The sequence below is a fragment of the Cupressus sempervirens genome, chromosome 8 (assembly GCF_028749045.1).
Source record: "Cupressus sempervirens isolate cs-2001-9-10 chromosome 8, ASM2874904v1, whole genome shotgun sequence".
Lineage (NCBI taxonomy): Eukaryota > Viridiplantae > Streptophyta > Pinopsida > Cupressales > Cupressaceae > Cupressus > Cupressus sempervirens.
This window is the reverse complement of record NC_143125.1, coordinates 594,515,040-594,539,993: the sequence shown is the minus strand read 5'-3', so window position 1 is coordinate 594,539,993 and position 24,954 is coordinate 594,515,040. Positions and strand designations below refer to the sequence as shown.

General features: G+C 31.6%; 1 protein-coding gene across 1 annotated transcript; it reads right to left on the bottom strand.

The window, feature by feature from the left end:
* Positions 1–20,270: 20,270 nt before the first annotated feature.
* On the bottom strand, positions 20,271–21,192 carry LOC149543841 (heavy metal-associated isoprenylated plant protein 29-like). Its single transcript, XM_089796328.1, has 3 exons — positions 21,125–21,192; positions 20,892–20,976; positions 20,271–20,787 (listed from the first exon to the last, which is right to left on the bottom strand). Exons 1-3 carry the CDS (start codon positions 21,152–21,154, stop codon positions 20,468–20,470), a joined length of 435 nt encoding a protein of 144 aa, XP_089652454.1. The 5' UTR covers positions 21,155–21,192; the 3' UTR covers positions 20,271–20,467.
* Between the last annotated feature and the right edge of the window lie 3,762 nt (positions 21,193–24,954).

The following is a 24,954-nucleotide window of genomic DNA, read 5'->3' as shown; positions in this document are numbered from 1 at the left end:
CATAGTTGTTTGTAATGGCAAAAATTACTATGCAAACAATTTTTTAGCTAACATAAAGATTGAATTACTATATTTTGGAGATAAGGAGAAATCTTAAGTTGGAATCCCAAGGCTTCACATGGAGCCAATTAGATAAAGGGAAGGTTTAAGTGGAAAAATGGATGAATCATAGCCATTCATTCATACCTAACCCTAACTCACCTAATTCTTCTTAAGGAGGACAAACCCTAAGCTTCACATGTGCATGGAAGAAGCAAAGAGAGAATTTTTGCATGTACAAATAGAGCATTCATTGTGGCTAAGGAATTGTGAAGTGAAATTGCATTGCAAAATCAGTTAAAGGAGAACAAAAGAAGGAAATAACATACAATAGAGAGACATCTTATCAAGAAGGATCAAAAATACATCAGTTTAGAGGTGATCTGATATCAAGAAACCAAATTTTAACTGTAGGATCAATGCTAAGTTATTCTAGTAGGTGAATTAGTTAAATCTCTTAATAGAGTAGTCCTAATAGGTTGTATTGAAATCCTTTAAGAAGATGCTTACTTAATTGTGAGTTAAAGTCCTTTAATAAGGCACACTTCTAATAGGTTGTTGAAATCATTTAATAGGGTAAGATCTAACAGTCTTTGTAATCCTTTAACAGGGTAGACCTTTCACAGGGTAGATCATGTTTCATGATTAAACATTGTAACCTTCACTAGATACACTTTAATACTATTGTAGTGAAGATTTGTGGATATCATCCCCACCCTAGTTTTACCTTCTCATTGGAGGGTTTCTAGGTGAACATATCTAGTGTCATATATATTTGTGAATTCTTACTTGTTTACATGATTTAGATGTACATGGTTTACATGGTATTTCAGTTTACTTATTGAATGTATGAGATGGATGTGTGTTGAATGTTTTGTACAAATTGACTCTCTAACTAGTGCTAAGCAGGACTCCATCCTTATTTATACTATTAAACGGATGCATGACCCTTTACATGTCTTAAAACAAAGAAAGCATCAGAAAATAAAAAGAAGAAAACCATTAGATGATGTAGGAGTCTTTCGAGATGCCAAAAATAGAAGCTCAACCCTCACTGGGTGTTTGAAGAAGTTAAAATGCCATCCAAATGCATTTTTTATGCATGGAAAGCTCTAAATTTGGAATTGGCTAATAAACTATCGATGCACCTTTGACCTACTCAAAAACTTTTGGCACGCCTCAAAATAATCACACCTTGGAAGTAGTGCACTTTACGCACCTTAGAAGCTAGTGCACCTTAGAAGTAAGTCCAAAAAATGCAAAATTTTACCAAGTGTCAAAATTAAAATTCTAGCTTTTGGTTTTGTTCCCCTTTATACTAGAGCTATGTTTGGATATTTTCTCTTGAATTTCTCTATAATATCGATGACTTGAGTTGCATTACGAAAATCTAAAGCTTCATATTTGTCTTTCACCTTTTCCCTATAATTTCCCACCTCAATGTGACTCTCTATAAAATCTCCTAATTTCACATCCAAATCTAGGAATGCCTCTTTGGTACTAAATGTCTACCTGATATCATCATCAGTGGAAGCTTCTTCAAAATTCTTTCGAAACTATTCAACACTTGTTTCTATAGTCATTAGTTTACCCCTTGAATCATCTCTAAAAATGTCTAAGCAAGCATCACTACAATGTATCTCTACCTCTAAAATTTGCTCTTGGGTTTGATCCTTGAGCTTATGAGTACCTGCATGTAATATTTCTATTACTTTCTTGTTACCCACAATTTTCTCTATCCAGTCATCTATTTTATCTAACTCGTCTTCTATTTATACATCCATCAACATGTGATATCTTTGACCTTTTATTGGCTATAATGGTTGTAGGTCTTTACCCTAGGTATGCACTTTGTCCATTAACCCAAAGTCCTAGTTCAAAATAGCAACTAGCTTATCTAGAATATTCTACATATGGTGTAGTAGTTTAAGATTTTCTTATATGATCTTCACACCTTTCTCTTCAAAAATTTCTCACCATTGTTGACAAGCCTTCACAAATGGATCAAGTTGCACATTCTCCTTATCTCTTTTTTCAAGTGTCACATTTAGAGTCTCCACAAGATTTTCAAGATCCAACAAACCAACTATTTCATTTAGATGTCTGCTTAGGTTCTCATTGTCAGGATTAACCTTAGATAGAAATAATAGTTACGTGCAAATATAACCAATACCAAAAAATAGTATATCACACACAAGAGAACAAAAGACACCAAGATTTAACATGGTTCATCCAATCCCTAGACTACATCCACCAATAACAAGTCCAATATTGTTATTATCCAGTGATACAACCTGATTATAAATCACAATCCCTTATAGCTCAATATTACCGCGAGAACCAATTTTCACATCACACACTATGAAAATCACTAACACTAAGCCTTTTATACAAGCCTTTTGACACTTACAAAATTAGGGCTAGAATAATAGCAAAATAGTAGCCAATAGTAGCCAACTCCTTTTACAATATAAGGGTGCTTCCCCTTGACCCTGTCTTGGGGACACTACCCCCAAACACCCATAAAAATAATATGGGCAAAAAATTGTGCCAAATAAACCTTTGAGTCTAATTAGGCTCCACATAAAAATACTCAGTATGCTTCTGAATGGTAATCAATTTAGTCTCATTATGCTCTAAGTGCCTAAAAACTTCTTTGATTCTTGTTGTCACCATTAATTTGGTAGTGTCCATAGTGTGTTTTCCAAGAACAACCTCTTTGATTGATAATCTTTTGAGGTCAAGTCCTCAATATCTATATGTAGAAGAGGGATAGCCACATGGGTGAACAAGTCTTGATTTTGATCACTCATTACAAAGGCTTGTGTTTCTGCATCTCCTACAAGTGACTCAAGCTTTTTGAGAGCTTCAATTGATTCTCTCATCTCTTATTCCTCAGTAGAAAAATGCTTTCTTTTACTTTTAACCATCACTTATTTCCTCAACCATCTTGGAGTATCTACCATCAAGGATTTACCTTTAGAAGAAGAAGGAGTTTGTTCTGCTATGCTTTTTCCCTACTCACTTCTCCCTTGAGTCTTCTCATTTTCTGAAAGATCCATATTGGGTACCTCTGTGTCTGTTGAATCCACAATCCTCATCTCTATATCATGGGAAGTCTCTTGAGGTTTTTCATGTATATTTTCCCTTCCTCCAACACTTCATCGGTGTGTATTTTTTGTGGCTCTTCTTCCTATTTAGATTGCACTTCTCTTTCATCACCAAGAGGGAGAGGATTACTTCAACCTTTATCAATGAAAAATGAATCTAAATTTGGTGATGGTGGAGAAATTAAAGGTCCTAGTGAGTAAGGTGATTTTTGACTCTAATCCTCTCGTAGAGGCTGATTTGTCAGAGTATCTCTTATTTTATTGCCCACCAATTCAGTACCTACTAGCATGAAATCAATATCTAATATCTAAAAGACATCAACCCCTTCATCCTCCTGTCATCAATCCATTGTTGGAACTCATCCTCAAAATTTTTAGACTGAATAGGCTATATGGGAATGGATGGTGGAGTAATAGTGGAGATTCTTCTCTATTCTAACTTTGTAGCCCTAGCAAGATGAGTCCTCTAAATCAAGGGAAGGTTATCTTCTTCGTCTTCATCATCCTCTTCTTCTTCTTCTGGAATAACTTCCAGGACTGATGGAAAGAGAACAAAATTTTTTATTACCTTTTGCCTCCTTTTAACTCGAGTTTTGCACTTTCTTCTCTTGGGGGCCAATGAGGAGGCTTGTACCTCTTGTTCAGGTGGAGACACTTCTTGTATTTCTATTTTAGTTCCTTTCCCTTGCTCTAGTTGTGACACTTGAGGATTGTCTCAAGTCTATGTGACTTCTACATTTTGTACTCCTTGTACATTTTCTGCCCCAGGTGAAAGTAAAAAGTTGTGTCACCTTTCAAGATAACTTATCAAAATGACTGAACTTGAGTGTTTCGATATAAAAATAAAAATAAATTTGAACATGTGATCTAGATATATTCATTCTAGCTAACTTATATATGGTCACATAGTTTTCCAATTGGAAATGTCTACTAAATGCATATTTTATACTAATTTTTATCCAATTACTAAAAAAATAAAATTTATTTAGAAAATTGGCATTTCAATAGCTATTACTATTTTTTTAGGTTTTTCTTAAATTACATTTTAACACTATTTTATAGAGTTCAAAGTCAAGAATATAATCATATAGAGTTTATAGTGTTTTAATTAGATATAGTATATTGCAATAAGAAATTTCTACAAGAACGTATTTTAACACTCAAAAAGATGTTGATTTTGAGAAGGAGAAAAATATCAAATGATATCAAAACAATTTAAAAATTATATGATGTTCTAGAGGAGAGAATCCTCTTCTAGAATTTATAAATTTTCTTCTGATTAGAATAGAAATGTTTCAAAAAATGTGGTGGGAGATGAAAACTATTGATTTCATGTGAGTTGAGATTTGAGTCATTATAAAATAGAAAATATAGGTCTAAAGGAAATTTTTATTTGTGACTACTCGAGCTATATATGTCATCTATAACATAGTCTGAGATGAAAGGGAAATAAGTTTATTTCCATTTAGTTTTGTGGTGGGAACTAGACCCCTAATTTTTAGCATTTTTTAGCAACTAAAAAATTGTCTATAAAAATTAGGAATATATATCAATTCTTATTCCAAATAATTATTAAAAATTGTAATCCTAAACTTCATCCATTTCTACACATTTTATTAGTTTACTTCATTTTCAAATACTAGATAATAGTACCATTTTTATGCCATTGGAGGTGAAGACTTATAATATTGTTAGCATTTTGCTTTACAAAAGGGTGACAAAAGTTTGTGATTTTACCCCTCCATGTTATTCTAGTGGTTGATTTGTTCCTTCCTCCAACTTGGCTTGTTGGTGTGAAGTTCTTTTCCTCTTTCCTTTACTCTTTTGAACCTTATAGTATCAAACTTATCTATCAAGTTGGTGCAATGTATCTAGCCCTACTAGGGACTAAGCCATGAATGTGGGTAATGTAACTTTTTCTCCTCTACCTTTGACTAAGTGGGCTATAGCTTGGAAAACTATAGTTTGACCAACTAGATCTAGCTTGAATGGTCTTTTGATCCAATCCTTGGTTAATTAGATGACATGCCTCACCCTATGATTAATAGCTAAATTTTCCTCTTTATCAATCTTTGCATTCATGATAGGTCGATAAAAAATCTTATCTCTATTGTATAATGGATCTAACACCTCTTCAGTATCTTATTGTACCATCTATAAAGGGACCTTTATCTTCAATGCATTGCTTGCCAAATAGAGAGCCATCCTACAATAATCCCTTATTTGGATTTCATAATCATCCATTACATTCATCTAATGATCCTCAATGGCATCTTCATGTTGGAATTCTTTTCTTGCCAAGTATTGCACATTGTTGATGTTATCAAAGAAGGGACAAGGAGAGTTATATTCATCCAAGGGATACTAATCCCTTTCAAACTCAAAATTTAGAATATCCTATAAATTCAGACCACACTAAACGATCCTATAGTAATGGGTCATACCTAGGTTTTCTTATGCTTCTTTCTTACACTCTAATATGTACACAAGAGTTGTTATGCAAATTCTAGCAATAAGAGCCTATCAAACAGATACCTAGGAAGCTTCTTGGGATTCACAGTCATTCCTACTACCTTCAAATAAGTCAATGTCTTAAATTGGATGTAGTAGGTGCCAATTTCTCTAATCTTTGTCACTACTTCATCTAATATCCCTTTAACATAATCTCTTTCAATGAACTAAATGATTACAAAAATGAAGGCATCATTCACTATTATGTATTCTTTGTTGTGCTCTAAAAACTTTTTCTTCACCAACTGGGGGTATATTATATAAGGCCATGCATTTTCATCCCGCATTTTGCCCCTTTTTAACAATCCTAGATAGTCTCTTGTAGCTAAGAGGTACACCAAATAGGATTTCACATAGAACTTTTGATTATTCTTGACTTCCACCAATTTCTCATCCAAATTCTCACTGAGAATTGAAGCCCAATCAATTGGCATCTTCATTGTTCTGATGGTCTCAATGAAGTGTACCATCCATGCATTCAAGTGTCCTAATGCTGGTAACCCCATGACTCTACTCAAATGTATTATAGAATATTCAATATGATCTTTTATATGGCCACTTGTCATGTCCATTTTTCCTACCTTACATCCAACATGAGTTTTATTTATAAGATATGGCAATTAGATGATTTCAAATGCTTTATCTCCATGCTATCTCTACCATCTTTCCACATGATGATATGTCAATTTGATATGTGGATCTACCCTCACAAGATGGAATACCTTCTCTATGTTCTTATGTCTTAGATCTAGCACAATCTCTCTAGTTATACTTTTCACAACCCTTTCTTCAAAGACATAGTTCTTCACTAATGCCATGATTAATTCTGAAGATTGTACTAAGACTAGGTGCAATGATGCATTGACTAGCCCTGATATGATAAGAGTAGATATTATTGGAGACCTCTTAGTTGGTTTGTTGCATAAAACTAAGAATGTGTTCTAGTTGATATGGCCAAGCTCAGTGTCCCAAATCTCCAAATATTCATTCTAAAAGCGTGACTTTTCTAGAACACCTTGAAACTTGAAAACTACTATTTTTGGGGCCATCTTTATAGCAAGGGAAGATAATGAAGAAGCTATTGAATATGTACGAATTCAATATCCATAAGTCTAGAAGCAAAGAAAAATCAACCTACATAAACCCTAAAAACCAAACAAACACCAGAAAACCCATTTTCTATCTCCAAAAGATAAAAAAAAGGAGCACCTTGTGCACCTCTGAGGTGTGCTAGGTGTTCCATATCCTACACAAAACCTTAATACTAAGGGTGTACAACTGGTAGACCTCGTGGGGTGCACTAGATGCACACCTTTATAACACAAAGGCAAAAGAAAAGGAAAGGGTGTGCATTTAGCTCACCTTATGGGGTGTGCTAAATGCACACCCTTTACTTTACTTTGGAGGGCTTGATTCTAGTAAAGGGGTGCAAGTGTGCACCTTGGATATGTGTGCACCTATGCACCTTTATCGTGAGCTAAGTTTAAGTTTTGTTAGTTTAGTTTTTAAAAATAATGTTTCACACCGTTACCTTAGGTGTTGTTGTCTAATGTTTCGTGTGCTTTGTGTGAAGGAACATGTGGAATGGTGCACATAAAAGGTTGCAAAAGTATGGTAGGTAGAGCTAGGATGAGAGAAATTAAGAAGAAAGGGGGTGGGGTCCCAGGCTTTATAGGCTTGGGGTTCAGCACACCTCTTGGAGGTGTGCACTACATATGTGCACAGCTGCGTACTTCCATGCATACTTCCAAGGGGAATGTCTTTTCTCTAATTAACTTTGTGCACTAGCACACTAGGTGAGATGTGCTAGGTGCACCTCTTCTTATTGAAAAAAAAATGACTTTCTCCCTCAACAACATGACTTTTAGAATCTGGGTTTTCAAGTAGAGACCTAGATTAGCTAAAAACACTAGGCAAAATGCTAAAAAAGACTTAGATCCTAGACTAGGGATTTGAAAAGCTAAGAAATAATCTAGGAGGTTCATACTTTTACAAAAAATGGGGCATGTGTTGTGAAACCACAACAGATCCCAAAGTGATTTCTTACATAGATACCAATACCTAATTTTCCCAAGTTTCCTCTTTGTAATTTAAAAAAAAATGAAAACAACAATAGTCGAAAAACCTCAAAAGAACTATATTAGAAAAAATAATATAATTGGAATTTAAGTACCTATTCTATACCTACAATTTCATTGTCTTATGATATTTTCATAAATTGTAATTGAATAAAAATTAGATTTTTTTTTTAATTAAATAGTATAGCTTATACTTTTTTTTAGCATCATTATTAGATGAGAATAACATGACAAATTATCTTCTACATTGTTTATACAATCAATTTAACAAGTGATTATTCTTTTTTCTTTCTACCAATTAGATTTAAGCATTTTAATTTTTTTAATTTAATTTCTTATTTCTTCTAAAGTATATATGTGAAATTTTTAGTTTCTAAGATTAATAATATTATTTTAGGCTCATATATATATGAGGTCTTATAGGAATGACTTTATAAGAAGCACTACCCTATTCTAAGGCCATATTTTGGATGCACAAATATATATAAACATATGAAGATAAATACATTTTCAAATCTTTTAAAAATAAATTAACTATTAATACAGTAACATAAATCTAATATAGAACTATGCTATGATTCTATGATATTTAAAAAATTTATTAACACTAAATATTAAATAACTATGCAATAAATAAAATGATAAAATAAGGTAACTTTATAATTTATTGAATATAATGTTAGAATTGGAAAATTCCAATTAATTCATCATTTGTTTAGAACTCCATTTGGATCATATATTATATTTATAAACTCAATCAAATAAATTATTGTTAATTTATTTAGTCGAAATTATAAAAGAAACACTTTGTTCTAATAAAATAAAATATTTTATATAATCTTTATTTAAAAAATAATTTTTTATATAATCTTCATTTCATATATAATTTTTTTATACATAAATGAATATAATATAATTCTCTTGCTTTCTATTATCAAATAAATTATAAATTATTTAATGAAGCACTAACATACACTAACATACAACTATATATAATGAAATTTAAAAACTTCACTTATTTATTCCTTCCTTGTACGAGAAGTCCCTATTTTCACAAGTAAAGTTGGATGAGGAAAGTAAGAAGTAGAGGGAGATAGAATCTCTAGTTGGGAACATCCCAACTAAACTTTAGGATTGTGAAGCTTCCCTTAAAAAATTGACTAAGGATAGTGAGATGGGTATACAGGGTGTCACCTCGTCCATCCTAGTTATTGTTACTTTTACTAGAAAAGTTTATCTAGATGAAGCTAACTTGATTGGTCATGTACCACTATCGGTTGGTGGTCTGATTAGAAGAATGAAACAAAGCATTAAGAAAGCGGACCTCCAACTTCTTGCGAAGAATATTCAAGACTCTTTTAAAGAGGATTTTTTCTTTGGCACATTTATTATTGGTGTTATTAAAGATCTAGTCTAATATTTTAGCTAGGTTTTTTTTTGGACTTTGGTCCCTGTTGTTTTGTGGATTTATGTTGGTTGTTGGTCCCTGTAAAACCAACCTTTGAATTCTACATTGATATTCTGGGTTGCTAGTCTATATAAAACCAGCTCCTAACCTTGGTTATTTTTTGTTTGGGGTTCCAGGTTCCTTTCAAACTTTCTTTTACCTAATCAAAATAATTTGACTACATCCAAATTTTTAATCAACTTCAACTTAGAATCTTAAAAAAATGGCTCTCTAAAAGTCATTACAAGTAGATCATTTTATGATCTCCAATATGAGAAATTTTCTTAGGCCACATTAAAAATATCTCCCTTCTTGATTTAGAAAACTAAAAAAAAGAGCTAATTCAAGTTAACAGAAATAAAAATATAAAAAATCTAATATCAAATGTCTCCATAGAAAAGAGAGAGATCCCAACAGAATAGAGTCAGGATAATTTGTAGAATAATTATCACTTCCAATGCATGCAACCACAACTGTAAAGCATCATAATAAATGAAAATGAAAAAGTAGAGGAAGGAGAAACATAAAAGGGATGAGAGGAGCAAACTGCAAAAGGAAATCAACTCCTCATAGAAAAACAACTCCAAGAATAAACTATATAATAGAAGAGATTTAGGATAAGGAAAATGTAAGTCAAAAACTAGAAGTTTGTTTTAACTACCTAAATTCCAAGCATGACACCAAGTTAAAAAGGATACAACAATTTAAGTAGTGTGTAAAGCACAATATTTCAATCAAAGAAATTAAAGAGAACTTGACAAAGTATAACCAATTAATAAATGAGCTCTTACTAATCCATAAAGACAAAGAAGATTAGCTAATACTTTGGGAAGAATCCCACAACCAACATATGGAAAATACAGTAAAGGACCTTAATTTATTTGAAAAACTAGAAAATTAAGAAAATTAAAGGAAAGTAGAGAAGAAGAAAGTCTTGGGAGTTTTGAGAAGGAGATTCCCCAAGAGAATATCCAAAACCCACAAAGAAGCCAACATGATATTTCCAATATGAGTTTTGAAAGAGTGGAAGTAAAATTTTCTAGACCAGAAATGGTAAGTAACCAACAACATCCATCAAATTACATCTCAACTTAGGAAGGATAAATTTAGAGCTTTAAACAAGGAAGTAACAGAAAAATAAAGAAAATTTGAAGAGCAACCAAATATCCCACAAAGGGAAGTAGGGAACTCACATGTTAATCCAAGTACTGTAGGCATTCAAAGATATAAATTCTGATAGACACCAAAAGATGGTAAAGATGCCTTTGCTAGAATGGATAAATATCAACAAGAATATCCTAGGAATCTTTGAGAAAAAGTTATAATCCCATTGGAAACTAAAATCTATATCAATAGATTAAATAACTTATGTAAAGAAGGTATAGATGACAAGAGTAAGATGGCAAAAGACAATATTTGAGAAAAATTTACTATTGACAAATTATAGATTTTTCTAGAGGAAAATAAAGAATAGCTAATCTTACAAAAATAAACTATGAATCAAAAAGAGGCAATTTTAAGGGAACAATTAATTAAAGAATTCCTAAAAGATGCTAAAGAGCCTACTCTTGTGAATTAAATTTAAAAGGAAAAGAAAAATAATATATATAGACAAGATAGGTATTGAGGAAAATAAAGAAGCATTAAGTGCTCCTAACTATGTTAAGAAAGTTAGATAAAGTAGATCGAAATCCCTAGCAAAATTAAGAGTTGTAGATGGAAAAGTTGACCAAAAGAGGATAAATGAAATCCTCAATTTAGGGAAGGGGAAGTTCCTTCCCACCCAGCAATGAAGATAACTACATGGAATATTAGGGGCATCAATTCCCCTAACAAAGATTGTATATTCAAGCGCAACCTAAGTCTCTTCAATTAAGAATTAATTTTAGTTCAAGAAACAAAATTATGCAAAGAAGAAGGCATCAAATTAAGTAAATCTCTAGGAATATGGGAAATAGACCTAATAGAGTAAACTAGAGCATCAAGAGGAATTGGAATTATATGGGATCTTAGGAAAATTAAATACCAAAGACTAACAACATTAGACAAGTGGATGGGTGACAAAATTTAGAGTTACAAAAATAACATACAGGTTATTATAATTAATGTTTATATGGCCTATAACCATAGAAATAAAAAACTTGGAATGAGAATAAATTAGTAACTTTATGAGGTACCATTAGGACAAAAACATTTTTATAGGGGGAGACTTTAATGCACTCTTGAATTTGGAGGAGAAATTCATAAGCTCTCTGTCAATCTCTCAATCTATGGCATATTTTAGAGAATGGTTTGACAAAGATGGTCTAATAGTAATCCATCTATCTAATCAGCTATACATCTAGAACAATAGGAGGTCAAACTTCAATTATATTGCAAAATGATTGGATAGATTCATCTTTGAAGGATATTTGAGCAACCAAGATTACTCAATCCATTAAGTCATTTTGCCATATGCAGGCTCAAATCATTTTCTAGTTCAACTAGAAATATCAAAACAATCAAAGCCCTCGAGAAAACATTAGGAAGTGGTTGGAAGAAAGTAAATTTGAAGGCTCCAAAATGTTTTATTTTCTATCTAAACTAAAAGATCTAAAATAAAATATTCTTAGATGGAATAATACACACTTCACAAATATTTTCAAGGAGAAATTGGAGAAAGAGGAAGATCTAGAAAATCTCACTAAATAAGTAATAAAATTTGGAATGAATAATGAAAGATATATTAAAGAAAAATAATTATTATCAAAAGAGGAAATTCATTGGAAACAAAAATCTAGACTTAAATGGTTGTTAGAAGGAGATAGGAATATGAAATTCTTCCACAAAAACACCATTAATAATAGAAATATTGCTAGAATTTCTAGAGTAAAAAATTAGGAAGGCATAATTATGGAAGACCCAAGATAGATAATAGAAATCTGTGTCAATTACTTCACAAATACATTGAGTAACTATGAATTCTCTGACATAGAAGCCCAAAATAGAATGAAAAGCTCAATCCCAACACTAATTTCCAAAGAAGACAAAAAATACCCCAAAAAACCATTCTCCTAGGAAGAAATCAAGTTAGCTCCTTTAAGCATAAACCCTATAAATCACTTGGTCCATTTGGGTTCCAAGCATTTTTCTTCCAAAAATGGTGGAACATTCTAATAGAGGATTTATGGAAGGCAATAGAAGAAACAAGAAACTCTAGCTCAATCCTAAAAGAGATAAATAACACCTTTTAAACCTTATTCCCTAAGAAAGAAGTTAATGCAAAGATAGACAATTATAAGCCCATTGCCCTGTGTAATACACTTTATATTTAAATCTAAAGAAAATCATTGGCGAATAGACTTAAAAAATTCCTTCCAAATATTATTTCAAAACAAAAAATGGGATTTGTATCAGAAAGATCAATCCTAGATGGGATCACCATGATCCAAGAAATAATACACTTACCACAATCAAACAAAGAAGCATGTATTCTAATGAAGCTAGATATTCATATAGCCTATGATAAGGTAGACTAAATAGTTCTATGCAAAACACTTAAAGCTTTTGGCTTCTCACATCAATAGATAAATCTTATTTTCAATCGTATATCATCATCAAAAATATTAATCCTTATTAATGGAACCACAAAGAGTTTTTCCAACATAACATGTGGAATTAGACAAGGGGATCCAATCTCTCCCTTCGTTTTCATCATAATGGTAGAAGGCTTTGCTAGACTAGTCAAAAAACCTCAAGAGTAAGGGAAAAGAAAAGGCACAAATGCAACTAGAGGGATTGCAAATATAACCCACTAGAAATTTGTAGACAATGCTATTCTTCTAGCAGAAAGTACAATGGAGGAAGAAAATAACTTTAATATAATAATCAAAACTTATTCTAAAGCATCTCAACAAATAGTAAAGCCTAATAAATCTAAAATTTTATTTCTCAACCCAACATGAAGAGAAACATTTTTAGTTACATCGAGTACAAAAAAGGTACCTTTCCTTGTAAATATCTAGGTATCCACTTGAAGAAATCCTTGGAAAATAAGATCTTTAGGAATCTCACTCTAGGTAAACTTGATAAGAAAATATAAAGCTAGATGGGAAAATGGTTATCAAAAGTAGGTCAAGTAACTAAAATCAAAGTCATTCTTTCATCTATCCCTATCTACCAAATGACATGTCTCCCCCTTCCCAAAGAAATCAAAAAGAAAATACACAAGAAAATGAGAAAGTTTTTTTGGAATAGTTTAGAAGAAAAAAGAAACAAGCACTAATAAAATGGGGAAACATCTACAAACCTAAAAATCAAGGAGGATTAGGCATCAAAAACCTATGTTGGAAAAATGAAGCTCTAGGAGAAAAAATGGTATGGAGAATGTACCAGGAACACAAAAGAAAATGGGAAAAAAAATCTTTACATCAAATATCTAAATGATCCTAATCTAATTTATTTATTTAGATCCAAAAAACTATCTAAAGGATTACAATTATGGAATTTCATGATTCAGTGTAAACCTTTGATTAGCAAGAACTTAACTTGGGATATAGATCAGGTGAGGAAAGTCTCTTCTAGGAAAACTTATGGGATGAGATCCCTCCCCCAAATAGCCACAATATTCCCAATAATATAATAAATATCTAGAGAAGAACTTGGGGGACCAAGGTTTGTAACTATATCCAACCATTTGAATTAGATGTAAATAAAAAAAAGGAATGAAAGAAAGTTGAAACTCTAGTCTTATCAACAAAAGAAAAATAAATCTACAATACCTCTTCAATTCTAGAAAAATTAATCTCAAATAGAGGAATGATTGACTCATCTAGGGTGATTCTAAAGATGGTAAATATAATGTCAAAAAAGGATACAAAGTAATTGTTAATTCTCAAAGATGGGACAAACTAATTATCCCCTTTAATCTCTACTACGACAAAACATGTCTTCCCAAAGCTAGAATCTTTGTATGGGTTTTTTGGAAAAAAAGAAACAAAAGACTCTTTCTCAATAAGGATCTATTTGAGGTCTCTTTATTGAAAAAAATAGAAGCAAGCATTATGGAAGTAATGAATAATAATATAAGAAGCACATATAAGGAAGACAGTTCCTTTGGTAACTAGGATGCAAAAATATAAAGAAATTGGTTCAATCTAATAAACCCTTCCATGTTATACCCCAAAGCAAATAGTAAAGAAAGAAAGAATTGAATATGGACAAAACCTCCTCTAGGGTGGGAAAAACTAAATTTTTATTGAGAAACAAGAGGAAACACCAAGCATAATAGGATTAGGAGCATAATAAATTTAGATAAAGGTATATGGATCATCAAAAGTCAAAAGACCTGAGAATTACCTCAAATAATATGGTAAAACTAGAAGCATTAATAGAAGTCTTAAAACTAGGATTACAAGTTGGCATCAAAAAACTAATAATTGAAGGGTACTCCCAAATAATCCTCAATGCCATTAGGAAAGGGAGTATGCCAAATTGGAAACTGAACTCTCTACTTGAATCGGCAAATCCTCTCCTAGATAAATTTGAAGAACCTAAAATCCACCATATCTTCCATGAAGGAACCAAAATAGAAGACCTTCTAGAAAAAAAAAGGATTAGAAGGAGATAATTCTCTCCTAATAAATTCCTCCTATAGAAACTTAAAAGTAAATCAAAATTAGACTACAAAAAATCCCCATTTACCCATCCAATGTCAATATCCCAAAAACCCAATTTCCTAAGCTTCTAAAAAAGTCTTGATAAATCTCAAACTTGAAAGACTAATTAGTATATACTTTACATCAATATCTCAACTTTTAAATGCTAGACACCTTCCCTAAACACCCTAAATCTATAATAATTTGTAACTTTTCAACCCCAATGATTTTTCAACCATTGGTTTCTTCAACCAACCTACTCACATGTCAATCTTAAATTATGAATTAGCATCAACTAGCATTATGGAGACTCAAAAATAGGAAAAAGATGATATTATTTAACACCTCCTTCACTTCAAAACAATCATATAAGTGTGTAAAATTGATAAGACCACTGCTCAAATCCTCCAACAAGTCTCTAATTCATGCTAGTACCTAGAGCTAGAATTAGTATAGAGAATATGTTATTAATCCTAAATGATTATATCATCAAAGTACAAATCATAAGAATTTGAGGTCAAAAGAAACTTCTAGATACACCATGATCCTTAGAAAATCATTTTGTTTAAGAAGGAATTCACAGCTCTTAATTCAATTATCCAATTGGTAGACTAATTTCTCAATCTCAGTTTCATTCAAAAAAAATTGAAAACTCTTTATTTGGACCCCCCATCAGCTAGAAAATGCAAAGTCTATTAAAACAAATTGACAACACAAAATCTTGAAAAAGTGTCCTAAAACTCAAAGCAACAAAAAGAGATCTAAAAAGATCATTGAAATCGACTCCAAAGAAGAGAAAAGTTCAAAATTAGTTTAAAAACTCAAATATGCTAATACAAAGTAAGAAGGTAAGATTAATACAAGATCCTAGTTTTAGATTTAATCCTCACTAAATAGTATTATCAGTTTTATATTAAAAACATATAATACACCCAATAAAGAAAAATTAGTTGTTATAATTTGCCAATCCTTGCTCGATATCCTAAGTAGGATCTAGGATTTAATAAGAAATGTAGACCACATCCAATATTCTAAGGGGATGAAACAACATCATGAAGCTCAACAAAAGGGTAAAATGTGTAATAAGTTTTAAACCATAATCATAGGTTAATTCCATCAAATCAAAAAGAAGTCTGAGATATACTAACTACTAACAATACTAACCTAACACCAAAAGAGGCCTGCTCTAGTAGGATAAGTCACTATTTAAGAACTCATCTAAAAAGCATCTATCAAAAGTAAAGAAAAATATTTAACCAGAGAAACAAATTAACCACTCTCTAAAATAAAAACCCGAAATATAAGAACTTGTTGATTCTTAAGAAGAAGTCAAGAAAAATCAAATAAAAAATTAATAGACTTTAACTAAACACTAATACATAGATTCAAAATCTTAAAAACTAATGAGGCAAAACCAAAATGAAATCTAATATAATAAACAAGACATAATTAATCTAGAAAGGAAACTCCTGAAGGTGCAAAGTATTATTATGCTAACCCTATGAATAGGATGGTAGCTACTAATGTTGCAACAAGATAAAAGGAATAACACACAAACCTTATTTTCTTTTCACAAGACAAAAAAGGATAGATTGGTGAAATGAGTGCACTAAAGGACTATAGATAAAAAATTATGAGGATGACAATATATTAAAGGGCCTTGACACAAATCCCCAACAAGATAATAAAACCCGAAGAGAATTTCCTTTGAAAAAATATGTAAATGGGGGCATGCCCCTTTAATGCATGTAATAATATTGGACTTATGTCTTAGGAAAGACTAGAGGTTTTCTTCTCTGTTCTTTCCTACTAGTGCCCATTTCAATGGAGAAACTACATTGTATTTTTCTCATTTAATCTTATATTTATTCAAGGCTTTAGTCTATGAATGATTGAAAAATAAAAAAATAAATATATATATGTTTATTAATGTCGATAAGCATTCTATAATGGTAGAATGGGGGAGTGGGATGATGTGAGCATGTTAATGTTAAATTTTATTCTTCTAGGTTAAATTTGACAACTATCTACATGTCAAAAGTTTCAATCTTATTATAAATAGAATATAATTTTAAACATAATTTAATAAATATCACATAAAATATCTATTTAAATTATAATATTTGGAGATATAAATCATCCATTTTTTAAGAAATTAAAATAAAAAGTTTAGTTTGTAAAAAACTAAATAAATGGGGATATATGAATTATAAATAATTTTAGATGTAGCAAATTAAATTATAATTATTTCATAGTGGATATCTATTGGCATTTGTTTAGATAGATTTATTTAAGATATCTATGCTAGAATATTACTTAACTATATGGATTTATTTTGATAGGAATATCATGGTAGACTTCTATCTTTGAGAGAAAAAACAAGAGGTAACCTCTTCTACCTTGATTTTTTTTTTAGAATAACTCCTTAGTAGCTAAGAGTGATTATAAAAGCTTGTCTCATGAAAATTTTGAAATTATTTAAGGAGGGAAAGAGGAAATGTGTAAGAGGCTTGCCTCACATTAGTAAAATTTTCAATGTAATGTGTAAAGATTATCAACCAAGAAATTTGGTCCCCTCTAGTGTTTCTAGCAATTTATTTTTTCTAAATGAATTTTTTAAGTTAGTACATACTAACGTTTATAGTCCTATGACTATTTGTGTCATATTTTTTTATTAAAAGTTTTAGTTTAGATTATTAGAATGTGAATTTACATCAATTTGTTTATTTTTCTATATATGTCTATTAGCATTCATTGGTAGATAATAATATCAATGCCCATGTTTGTTCATGAAAATGTATTAATTTAAGTAATGCTCAAAATTAAAAAGATGTTTGATCATATTATAGTTGTTACTTATGTTATTTTGCTTCAAAGAAAATATTTTTAGTTTTTTAGGAAGTCTATTTTAAATCATATGAAAAAAATTTCATTTGGTTACATGATCATTAATATACAATACAATGAATTTCTTGTAGCTTATGCAATTATAGAGATGGAATCAAGTGAACTCTACATCTCAGCTACTTGAATTCTAGTCAATGTAGTGTGCTTCATCTTGTATCTCACCCATGTAGCACAAATATCTTGTGTGAGGTATACATTTGTCTAGATGTTACATGATCTTGCATGGTTGAAGAATATGACTAAGAAGGTCAATCCTCGTGTAGCTTTTTTTTATATAATTTATTTATTAAAAATATATATCAAATGTAGCTAACTAAATCTCTAAAACATAGTCTAAAAATAGCCAAACTTAGATGAAAATAGTGATATAAAACCATTTTAGAATTCCTTAGTATAGATCCAATATTCTTCCACACTAAATAGAGTTCCTTACCAAACATAATTTTCCTAACTTTTTGATCAATAGTATTTTATATTTATTATTCCTTAATTTAGGCAAGAAGTACGGCTTCTATAGTAGCATAAAAAATGATGAGATTAATAATCAAGATTGATTTAGATATTTTTATCAAAATATAAAGATTGAACATAAGAAGTTTCATTCTTTCTTAAAATTACTATTAAGTATGAGATATAATGAGATAAAGATATAAATAGAAAAAGAAAGAAGATTGAGGATCACTGTTGTTTTTCCTTGTACTTTATGTGGTTATTTTATGGAAAACTTTGATGACTTATTCATTCACTACCCCTTTTCTCTTGATTGTGGTATTAGCTTATTCATAGACTAGGTTCATCAATAGATAATGTTCCTAATATTTGTGATCACTTTAAGGCTTCATGTTTAATATAATAATCTTCTACATTTGCACCTCTTTGGGAGGTAAGTCCTTTTATAGTCATTCAAAATATCTAGCTTGAAAGAAATCAAAAAGTGTTTAGGGAGAAACCTTCTTCATGGAAGGAGTTATTCACAAAATAGAGAAGTCTATATCTGAAGTCATGTTGTCATACCATATAAAGTTTCTTAAGACTAAGAAATTTTATACTTGAGCAAGATTTTTTCATTTATGATAAATGGCCTTTTCTTTAATCTTTTCCACCTTATGGTTGCCAATCTTCTTCTTCTTCCTCCTCCTCTTGCTTGTCTCCTTCTTGGTCAGCTCCTCCTTCTAATTTTGTTAAATTGAATTTTGATGGTGCCTCTATGGGAAATCCAAGCATTTACGAAGCTAGGTTTTTTTTGAGAACTTTGTTAGGTTCATCATTAGAGCTTCTTATAAGATGTTACTGTTTGATTCCAATAATGTTGCATAGATTGAAATGCTTCTCCTTAGTCTTTCTCTTGTAAATTCTATAAATATACCTAACATCATTATTTAAGGTGATTCCATGGTGCTATCTCTTCTAGAAAGACTTCCTCTTGGAGATTAAAGAAGAGACTAGATTTGGTTTAATAGCACCTGACATATTTTCAAAGTTTTGAAATCAAACATTGTTTTAGAGAAGAACTAATACTATTGCTGATTTTCTAGTGAAAAAGGCTATAGATTATGCATCTCCACTCCAAGATGTGGATGTAAACTCGCTTTCACGCATGTTATGATTCCCTTCATCATGTTAGGGAACAATTTTTCTCTTTTTTGTAGTTCACTTAGCTGGGCTGGTTGATTTTAAAGACTTATTTGGGTAACCATTATTATAGAGTTTTTTTTGTTGTGTTTTGGCATGTTCTAGAGGCTAGTGGCTTCTCTTTTATTGTGCAATTATATGCTTGCTTGACTTTTTATGTCTTTGTATCTGCGTGTTACTTCTAGATTTCTTAGCTCTTTACTCCATCATTGTACTCTGGGTTGGTTGCATTAGAGTGCTTGGATTTCCTTGATGTTGGCTTCTTCATCCTCCAATGTTCTTTTGTACTTTTCTCCTTGGGAATTTCAATACTTGATGTATGTTGGTGCTTGGGAGGTTATTTCTCAATCTTGTTCTAATGTGATCTAATATTTCTCAATCTGCTAGATATAGGGGTTATGGTTGTGGTTGTGGTTATAATAATTTACTTTCTTTTCTGATCTTTCATAAGATCTGGGCAAGACCTAAGGTTTTCTTCCCTCCATTCTTTCCTATCGATGCCCTCACTCAATGGAGGTGTAAAATTTAAGTAAATAATATAAATTTTTAAAAAATCAGCTCTAGCCTTTTATTTAAAAAAAGAAAAGAAAAAAGATGAAAATAATAAATGGATGCGAATTTTATTCAAAGATTTTGTATAAGAACAATTATATACACTAAAAACAAAGTTAAAATAATTACAATTGGACACTAATATATTTTATTTATTTAAAAAGTCATACTGAATATTCAATTGGTTAATGAATAGTCTTTTCTATTAATTAAAAGGACAAATTGAATATATAATTAGTTACACAATTTAGACGCATCTTACTAATTATTAAAAATTAGTGCATTTCATTCCTTTGGGTGATTTGTTAAGGAAAAAAATTATTGACAAAAGCCACAAAATACTGCATTCCCTAACACATTCTTTCAAGAAGAAACACGTTCAACTGTTATATTCCGTTGGTTCCTTGGGTGACTTGTGATTTATCATTACGCTCTCTAATCGTCTTTCAATGATGCATTTCCAGCGTTTCTTCGTGATTAAGACAATGAAAACACTCTACAAGTGGAAACGTTTCAGCAAACTTGGATATTTTCTATACAATACGGGAATTTTAACTACATTATTGTGCAGGCATGCGGATTTTCAGTGCTGAACATGTCTGACAATTTATCGTCAACCGTAGAATATGGAGCATTTTGATAATAGCCGTGGCTGCTTCCATTGTAGCCGTGCTTGCGGTAGTTATAGCTGGAATCAAACGTTTGTGTTTCATAATAACGATCGGTGTAAGAAGTGTATTCGGAATCATAGGGATACGGCCACACCTCTGCCTTCTTCCCACATCCTCTCACAGCCTTTAGAACTCTTTTGCGATCGACATAGCCAGTCACCGTTACTTTCTGCATTGCCATGTCGATCTCCACATTATCTACACCTTTTCAATAAAACAAACAAAGCCCAACAAAATAGTAAGAATTTTGAATAATGGAGAATTGATTCAGGTCAGTACTTGAAAGAATGATATATAAATTGATGTACCCCGGAGTTGAGAAAGAGCCTTGCGAATTTTTCGTTCGCAGCCACCGCAATCCATATTTACTTGCATCTCCACCATCTGCAATGACTGCAATAAAGCCATTATCATGTTTCATTAGTGAATCAGACAACAACACATGAATTTATTGGTCTTGAATTTATCCTGACTAATTAAAGAAACAGTTAATAATTTGTGAACAAAACCCTAATTGAAATACCAATAAAGTGGGTCTTACATTCATTGTGTAGCCTCGGGACTGTTGCATCTCAAATCTTTTGATGTATTGAATACAAATGAAAATAAAATTTGAGTTTATTTAGAAAGTCTGACTTTGAGATTTCCTTTTATAAACGAATGATGGGAAGCGAGGAGGAAGGTGAGAGGAATGAAGAAAACGCGGAATTCATTGGCGTGCATAGCAAGTTTAACAATTCCATGGCGGTGATATCAAAGCTGTGGCATTCGTTAGAAAACAAATCTAAAACTATAAGAAAAAGAAAAGGTAGAATGCCATGAAATTTCGTATGAAAAACATTAATTTTCGAGCGAAGATGAATCCGCCATGAACCTTCTTCCACCGAATAATTTTATGTCTTTCTAGGGAAGCCTTGCTCAATGCAAGCTTCCTCTTCTTGTTTTTCTGGTTTGGTTTTAATGAAAAAAACGAATTACGTTGTGAAATACTTTTGTTATTCTTTCGTTTAACTTGTTGCGAGCTCATAAGTTCGTTTGTTTATTTTTATGAACGACTTATATTAATTAGCTTGCAACCTATCAATACCAAGTCGCGCATATCTATCATGAAAGAATCTAGGGTTCGTTGTAAATGCGTAGGAAAGAAGTTAAAACAAGATCTAAATTTTATAATAGTTAGCTTTATTATTATTAATTGAAGAGTATTTTGGCATCAATGAAAAAATAATATTATTCATTTGGTGAGTCAAGAATGTTAATATTTAATTTAAATATTAGTATATAGATAAATAATTGTTTTGTTTTGTTTCAATTTCATTTTATTATAACATTTTCTTGTTATTTTGATGAATTTTTGTCCTCCCCACATACACATAACTTTTAATAATTGTTTATATAGTATATCAATGTTAAAGAGTCATTCATTTTCATCTATTGAATTTCACAATTCACATGTACTACTCATTTGTTTTTTTACATTTCAATCAACTTAAGCTAATGCATAATAATTTAATTAAGTAGAGCCCTAACAAAGAATTAACAACAAACATTAAAAATAAATCATTGTATATTTTTAAAAAAATATATTTCATATAAATATTTAAAAAGTAATCTATTTTTAATGTAAAAATATTACCATTAAAAATAATTTCACTGTATTTGTTTAAACTATATAATATTTAAGTTGTCCATTGCCATCCCAATATTAGCTCTATCTTTGGCTTTATTCAGAAATTCCATAACATTATCATCAACCTTTAAGTCCTAGATAGAATCATAATTCTCTAGAATATTATTTTTTTCCAACTTTTCCTTGAAGTCCTGGTTTTGGGTATTGGGCTCATTATCTATATGAAGATTAATATCTTCATGGCCACATTTGGCCAAAGAAGAATTAGATGACACTAGATCAAGGGAAAGGGTAGCATTACTAGGGGAGTTCTTAGCATGCTCTATATCTAGTGTCAAGTTGATTAACCCATCTTTGTCATTATTACTCTTATCCTTCCTAACATTGTTATCATGCAAGACCTTCATATTCACCATCTTTCCACTATCCTCTTTAATAATAACACCCTTAATCTCAAAGTTAGTATTACTCCTATTTTTTCTTTTAGGTTTTGAGGAAGGGACATTGTCCTTAGCTTTACCCTTATTAGAAGAGGGTTTACCTCTCTTGCTCATAGTATTAGGGGAAGAAAGCAGAGAATCATGGGCCAAGATATCATCGAGGCTAACTGCGGTATCATTGGTCTCAGAAGAGCACCTGTCACTCGCAATATGGGCCATTTCATCGTCCAAGGAGGTAGCATCATCTTCCAAATCATCTGAGCTCTAATCAGAGTCTATTTCCATAGCTAGAGCCCATTTATAGCTATTTTTGTTTTTCATCAAAGAAACCCCAATATTTTCCTTTCTATTTGATGTGCCTTCCCCTTCCCATTTCTATTTACTGCGAGAAACAAAGTGAGCAAGGGTATTGTCTCAACAAAACTCAATGATAAGAAAGATGAGACCCTCATGGATGATAGGTCTATAATCCTTATGTTTATGGGCTTTGAGCCTATTTAGGAGAGAATGCACCAAATAAAAAGGAGAGGAGATTCTTTTCTCGTAATAGAAGTGATTCAAAAAAATAAAGTAGTATTGATGAACCCTCGAAACCTTACCATCCAGAATGAAATACATTTTCACATAGATGAGAACCTCTTGCTAGATGCCCTTAATTTGAGAAAGATCATAGAAGTTACCAACCTTCATCAATTTTGCATCCTCCTAGTCATATTTGGGAAAGTGCTTGACCACCTCTTTTGAAGCTCTTTCTACTTGAAAAATATCATACCTTCATTTTGTATCCTAGCAAACTCAGCAATGAAATCAACATTGAGGATAAATTGTCTACCATAAAGCATAACCTTGTCACTATCTCAAGCTTTGTAGAAACTATCTGTCACATGAGGTTTGTAACCATGAAGTTTTTCAATATAGATGGTCACCTTCCCTTTCCCAAGTTGGTGCCAAACTTCTTCTTTTTTTAGTAGTGGCACTTCTTGAATTTCAACTTTCTGACTTCCCCTCCCATATTCACAGAAAGAACACCACTCTACAGAATGTAAGTAGGAGAGCTAAGAGAAATACCCTTAAAAGGATCATTTTAAAACCTCTTGAAAGCCCAAAAAATACCCATAATACATGTGAAGTCCTAAAAAACATGCGAGCATGGAAACCATTCCATTTAAAGCAATAAATAAAAGTAGTGATTTGATAAGTGGAGGCTATGAGCATATCAAATGTAGATTTCCCCTCCTTGAGATATGTTTCTTTCCTAATTACCCTTAGCTTTTAAATCACCATCCATGCTTAGCTAGTCAGTCCATGTCACAATTTCATTACTTTGAACTGCTAGGTTGGCCATCCAATCAACCAATGTGTTCATCTCACAATAGTTATGAGAAATTAACACTTTCTAAATAAAATTGAGGTCTTCTTTTCTTTCCTAAAGAAGGTTATAAAAATTCCAAGCAAGTTCATGTTTATTATTAAGGATACTGACAATATTTCTAGAGTCCCCTTCTAGCCAAAGGTTCCTAGATATAGTTTCCTTAGCCAACTTGATCATATAATATGCTCCAGCCATCTCAACTTTATGGATAGAAGTAATTCCAAGAGGAATATCCCGAGCTCCAATGATGGTGCAATTATAGTCACTAATGACTCCTCCACACGTAGCCTTACCTGGGTTCCCTTTGGAAGCAACGTAAGAATTAGCCTTTATCCAACCATTAGGAGGAGATAACAAGATGGCACTCTCCCTTAAATTATCCTTTTTAACTTTACTAATTTGAATAGGATGCTCCAAGTTGAGATTCGTTGAGGGGCCCAAATGAGATATAAAATTTCCCTTTATGTTCCTGATTTAATTCTTTTACCAGTGACCTAGGAGGGGGTGTTGATATCTCTATAGATTTTGTCATTCCTTTCTTTCCACAAGCCCCAAAAAATGTAGGGAGAATAACACCAGAGGATGTAAACATGTTCTCCTTTGAATGGGCTACTCTAGCTTTTAAAACTTTCACAAAGATCCTCCTAAAAAGTCTATTACATTTCCCATTAATTCAAAATTTCCTTCCAAACATCCCTAGCAAAATAGCAATGAAGAAAAATATGATTAATAGATTCCATATCCTTTCTGCAAAGATAGCACTAGTTGGTTATGATCATCCCTCTTTTTCTAAGATTGCCTGTAGTGATAATTTTTTTCTCTAGAGAAATCCAAAAGAAAATCACAATCTTAGGGGTTAAACTATTAGTCCAAGCTTTAACCCATGGGAGATCAATTCTCTTTCCTTCAAAAAGGGAAGAAACTATGAA